The sequence below is a fragment of the Myotis davidii genome, unplaced genomic scaffold (assembly GCF_000327345.1).
Source record: "Myotis davidii unplaced genomic scaffold, ASM32734v1 scaffold289, whole genome shotgun sequence".
In the NCBI taxonomy this organism is placed as follows: domain Eukaryota; kingdom Metazoa; phylum Chordata; class Mammalia; order Chiroptera; family Vespertilionidae; genus Myotis; species Myotis davidii.
The window spans coordinates 1,140,687-1,146,494 of record NW_006299717.1 but is presented as its reverse complement, the minus strand read 5'-3'; the positions used below and the strand labels follow the sequence as shown (position 1 = coordinate 1,146,494).

The window sequence follows — 5,808 nt, the reverse complement described above, 5'->3', positions numbered from 1 at the left end:
GCCTCTTACTGCCCCCCCCCACTGGCCTGGTTACCCCTCACAGCCCCCACACCAGCCTGGTTGCCCCATGCAGCCTGCTGTTCAGTTGTTTGGTCATCCCTCACTAACCTTCCTGCTGGCCTGGTCATAGGCAGCCATCTTGTGAGGGCGTGAGGATTAATTTGCATATTACATCTTTATTATATAGGATACTTACTCCCCCTACCTGGTCCAAGCTGGAAATGGAAAAAGGGTCACCATCTTCCACATGTTAGTATATACACTTTATAAGCTGACGTGATCATTGGAGTCTCCTGTGATTCCCTTCAGCCTCTCTTGGCTTATCTTGCTGGATATGTGTTCTGTGGCTCCCTTGGCCTACAAGGTCAAGTTCAAACCCTTCAGCTTGATGCCCAGACTCTCCTTGCTCGGGTGCTGACTTATTGTATCACCTCTGTACCCGCCGCTGAATCAAATGCGGCAGCTGCCCCCCCCACCCGGCCTCCCTGCAGCATTGCTCCTGCCCGGGACGCCCAGCTTCTCTCCTCCATCTTCCCGTGTGCAGCCCCCCTTCAAGGAAACATGCCCCACAGAGACCCTGAGCACTCGGCCCACAGTGCCTTTCACTGCACTGGGCCTCGCACAGTGCACCAGGCAGCCCTCTCACACGTGTGCCGTGTTGGTGTTAAACTCTGTGTGTGTCTTGTCTCCCTATTCAATGGTGGAATCTCAAGGGCAGGTCCTACCTGTGTGAAAGAGAGACTCGAGGTGATGGCCAGCCAGTGCTGAACCAACCGTGCCCGCCCTTCCCCTCACACCCCGTCTCATCCACCTCCCAGCCTGGGCAGAGAGAGAGGTCTGACCCTTCTGCTGCAGGGCCTGGTGGCACAGACCTCACTTCCTCCTGGGCCTGAGATGACGGTGGAGCCATCGGTTGGCGTGGCTGGTGCCGGTGGAGGTCCCACATGGTGCTTGCCTCCAAGTCCTGTTCCCTGCTCCCACCCTCCCCTACACCAGTTCAGACCCGGCCTCTGGGACACTTGGACGGGCCTCTGGTTCACTCAGACCCAGTCTCTGGGGAACTCAAACCCGGTCTCAGACGGGGCCTGGATGTGGCCTCTGGGAGACTATTAGGCTTCAGCAAAGCCAATTCGGTGCTGGCTAAGTTTGTTGTCACTGGCAGGCCACCCAACGCCCAACCCATGCCCAACCCACCGAGAGCAGAAACATTCCTGCAGGGCTGTGGCCTCGAGGTTGGCTGCAGGGAAATGGGCTGCTATCTCACTATGTGGTGTGGCCAGCGGGCTCTCTTCTTTGGGGAGTTCCTGAAGATTGGGGTGTGTCCTCTTTCCAAACGGACAGCCTTCGCTACAGTGATGGGTGCCCACTCCCAGCACCTGGTTTTTATACTCCCGTGGCCCTCTGCTTGGCTCTTCCAGGAAGGAGTGTACATCTACGGGCTGTACATGGACGGCGCGGCCTGGGACAGACGCAACGGGAAGCTCACGGAGTCCACGCCCAAGGTGCTCTTCATGCAGCTGCCCGTGCTGCACATCTTCGCCATCAACTCCACGGCGCCCAAGGACCCCAAGCTGTACGTGTGCCCCATCTACAAGAAGCCCCAGCGTACCGACCTCACCTTCATCACCGTGGTGTACTTGCGGACCGTGCTGTCCCCAGATCACTGGATCCTCAGGGGAGTGGCCCTCCTGTGTGATGTCAAGTAAGTTCATTCCCACTCGCAGAGAGCACCGGGGCCTCGTCGACGGCCGCTGCCACCGAGAGTCAGAAATGTGTCTTCTCCTCCTGGTCACCGCTTGGTTATCTTTCTAAATTAAAAAGTCGATATTCTCTAACTGCTTATGTGTGTGTGTGTGTTTTTCCCCATGTCCATATTCCAAAGGATAATTCTAAAGTAATGCTGTTTATTTCAGGCAACCATATTCCATCATCATTACTTGTTAGAACACTCTGGAAGGTTTGGATTTTAAAAATCTAAAAGTATTCATTTGTTGCATCCTAAAAGGAGTCTAGTAAATGCAAACTTTTCATTCTAATAAATTCCACTTTCCCTTCAGTAAAGTCTACCCATGTCCATGATTTTCATTGGAGCTTGACCTTCTGTCGGTGTCTGTGAAATGGGAACGGGGTGTGGGGGGGCGGTTTGGTCAGCACCCCTAGGGTCCCAGCTGGGTGCTGTCTATAAGCACTTTGGAGCCCAGAGAACTCTGTCCTTCGCTCGCCCCTCCTGCCCAGCTCTGCAGAGATAACACAGCACACATTTCTAGGCAGCAACAGAGAAGGAAAAACAAACTCCATCAAGTGAAATTATGTTACATGCTTAATGCCTTGAAGACCAAAGTCTTTACAAAGAGAAGCTATTTCTTACTCTGTAGCTAGTCTGAAACTCGGTTTGAACCTTTATTTCCTGCTCAAGGAAGTTGTCAATTTAACAAAACAAATGGGGCCCTATATTGAATTCTCAGGCAGCCTCAGGAAAGTGAAGTGTCTCTCCTGGTCCTCCCACCCAGAACCCTCTCCCTGGTCCTCCCCCCAGAACCCTCTCCCTGGTCCTCGACCCCCAGAACCCTCTCCCCGGTCCTCCCCCTCAGAACCCTCTCCCTGGTCCTCCTCCCCCCCAGAACCCTCTACCTGGTGCTCCTCCCCCCAGAACCCTCTCCCCAGTCCTCCCCCCAGAACCCTCTACCCAGTCCTTCCCCCAGAACCCTCTCCTTGGTCCTCGCCCCCAGAACCCTCTCCCCGGTCCTCCACCCAGAACCCTCTCCCCGGTCCTCCCCCCAGAACCCCCTGCCTGGTCCTCCCCCCAGAACCCTCTCCCCGGTCGTCCCCGCAGAACCCTCTCCCTGGTCCTCCCACCCAGAACCCTCTTGCCTGCCCACAGCCAAGTTCACAAACCTCATTCCCTCATCTTTTCTGAAGGCGGGAAGTGTTGCCCTGATCAGAGATGCAATGATGAACAAAACAAGATGGCAGCCAGCAGCCCAGGTGAGGTGTCCAGGGAAGCCCCAACGGGAATTCCACCATCGTCTAGGCCCAGGGTACTTTCAAGCAGTAGGAAATACAGAATGAAATGCACACCGTAGCGATGGCTCTGGTGCGCTTTTGATGTTGATCCAACGTCAGAGCCATAGAACTTTCCAGGGCTGTGAGGAGCCCCCTGGCCCAGGTGTTGGGGCGTTTCTGTGGCCAGCAGGCACACTGAGGGAGACGGGCCTCTCTGGAAAGATTGTCCTCCTGAACAGAGGCTGGAATTTGGCTAACATGATTGGAGGCAACCTATATGAACTAACCCCCCCAGATGTCACGGTAAGTTTTCAGGGAATAACATTTAGGTTCAATGTTCTCTAGTAACTTGAACATCTTATGGAAAATTGGGAAAGAGATGGAAAATGTGTGAGTCTCTATCAGGCTGTTGAGAGCCACGGGCCATTTCCTGGGAACTTTTTCACTGTTGCTGATTATTTTGCTCTGTGTCAACACCGAAGGGAGAGATGGGTGCAAAGGCCACCTGGGGGTGAGCACCTGGCACCCAAGATGGGCCTCAAAATGGTCTTCTTTATGGCGGGCACTTCTCAGCCCACCCTAGCTTTGCAGAAATGGGCTGGGATCCATTCCACTTTCCTTCGCTAGCCCATTGAATGGTTTTCTTGGACATTTTGAGCCATTGAACTTCCATAAACCCATAACCATTTTCTCAGCAAAAATTGTTGCTTTTCACTAATTACATAATTTGCCACACTTGGGAGGGAGACCTGGTGAGCATAACAGAGCAAAGAATTGGGACAAGGTGGTTAAGCCAATGAAGCGGGGAGAGACAGTCATATTTTTCCTCCTTGGAATCAATCCACATAGTCTCATTTTGGTCTCTGCAAAATGAACAATGAGACTTGAAATGTTATTTTAGTTTGAACTCTGCATAAAAATAAGACCAGCAGAGAAGTATCTAAAGATACATCTTCCAAAAGGGATTGGTCTTGTGGTGATGTGGCATGAGCGAGCCCCTCTCTGCTGTCAAGACCTGTGCTGTGGGTGGGACTGGGGGCCGTGGGTGGACAAGAGTGGTTAAAGAAAGTCAGGGACGAGGGATGAACTTGAAGAACGGGATGAACATTTCGCTCAGCTGGCATGGCTTGGTGGTTGAGCGTCGACTTATGAAGCAGAAGGTCACGGTTCGATTCCTGGTCAGGGCACATGCCTGGGTTGCGGGCTCCATCCCCAGTAGGGGGCGTGCAGGAGGCAGCCGATCAATGATTCTCTCTCATCACTGATGTTTCTATCTCCCTGACCCTCTCCCTTCTTCTCTGAAATCAATAAAAATATGTATTTTTAAAAAAGAAGAACGGTAACATTTCAGTAGATGGCATCAAGTGGGTACCGAGACAGTAGATGGATATGTTGTAAGAAGAGAACAGCATGAGGAAGAGCATGGCATAATGGTGGGAACCTGCATGGAACACCCAGAGGAGGCCAGGCCATGTGGTCCCCTTCTCAAGAGCCGTCAGTGAGTTTCCATCCGAAGCCTCTTGTGAGTAGCCAAAGTCAAAGTTCCTCCCGTGGCCTCCGGCAGGCCCCCTGCATGGCTTCTGCTGTAGGACTATTTGGCGTTCCATGAACATCTCACGTTGCTCCCTTATCAAGGGAGACTTTCCCTCTCACACACGGCTGGAGGCAATGTAAGACATCACAGCTGTTTTGGAAAGCAGGTGGGCAGTTTCTTCAAGTGAAATATCCAGGTAGCATATGACCCAGGCATTTCACTCCTAGACTTTTACCCATGGGAAATAAAGGCAGATGTCCATACAAAGACTTACATATGAATGTTCATAGAAACTTTATTTGTAACAGCCAGCAATTGGAAGCAGCCCAAATGCCCACCGTGGATAAATGGATAAACTATGGAACAGCCATTCTGTAGACTCAGCAACAAAAGCAAAGTACCGATACACACTGTAACATGCTCATCTCAAAATAACTATGCTGAGGAAAGAAGATAAAAAGAAAGGGCGTGTGTACGGTTTCATCTATATATAGAAAAGCCTAGGCAACCATTACAGACAGGTCCACCAAACGACCGGTTGACCAATCGCTTTGATGACGCACTGACCACCAGGGGGTAGATGCTCAGTGCAGGAGCTGCCCCCTGGTGGTCAGTGTGCTCCCACAGCCAACCTCCTGTGGTCCTTTCCCCCTGCCAGCTGGTCCCAATGGGCCCTGATCTCTGGCCAGGCCGAGGGACCCCACCCATGCACGAATTTGTGCACCAGTCCTCTAGTTTATACATAACATCCTATTAAATGCAAGCTCACCGACAGTGGCAGAGCAGACCAGCAGTTGCCTGGGCTGGGAGGGGCCGGGGGTGGCATGGGAAAAGAATTGCAAAAGGGCAGGAGGACACTGGAGGTGATAGACGTGTTCATTCTCTTGGTTGCGGTGAAGGTTTCACAAGGGTCAAAATGTGCCGTTTACTGTCCTTCGATTATACCTCAATGAGGCTGCAAAGAAAGTCCTCTCTGTGCCACCCAATTCTTTCTCCGCCCTCTGTGAGGACTCCCCCAGGTAGGGTTTATTGCCCTTGCTGCATTTTGGTTGCAACCGAATGTAACCATTTCAATCCTAGGAATTAATAACATAATCTGTCTCCTCACTCGATACCAAGCTGCTTGAAAGCCGAGTCTGGCCTTTGGCACCCCAGTAAGTGGTGATTGAATGGAACAGTGAACGTACCCCGATTTGAGTGGTAAATGTAAGACAGTGATGGGGAGGGAAGGGCTGTCAGGTGGGCCATGTTGGGAGGGTCCAACACGGGCG

General features: G+C 52.2%; 1 protein-coding gene across 1 annotated transcript in view; it reads left to right on the top strand.

The window, feature by feature from the left end:
* The window catches only part of DNAH8 (dynein, axonemal, heavy chain 8), a 294,659-nt gene extending 292,885 nt beyond the window's left edge, over positions 1-1,774 (top strand). The window contains exon 91 of the mRNA XM_006775895.2: positions 1,419-1,774. Coding sequence (XP_006775958.1) covers positions 1,419-1,706 — 288 coding nt within the window. The 3' untranslated portion in view covers positions 1,707-1,774. The remainder of the gene's footprint in view (positions 1-1,418) is intronic.
* The last annotated feature ends 4,034 nt before the right edge of the window (positions 1,775-5,808 follow it).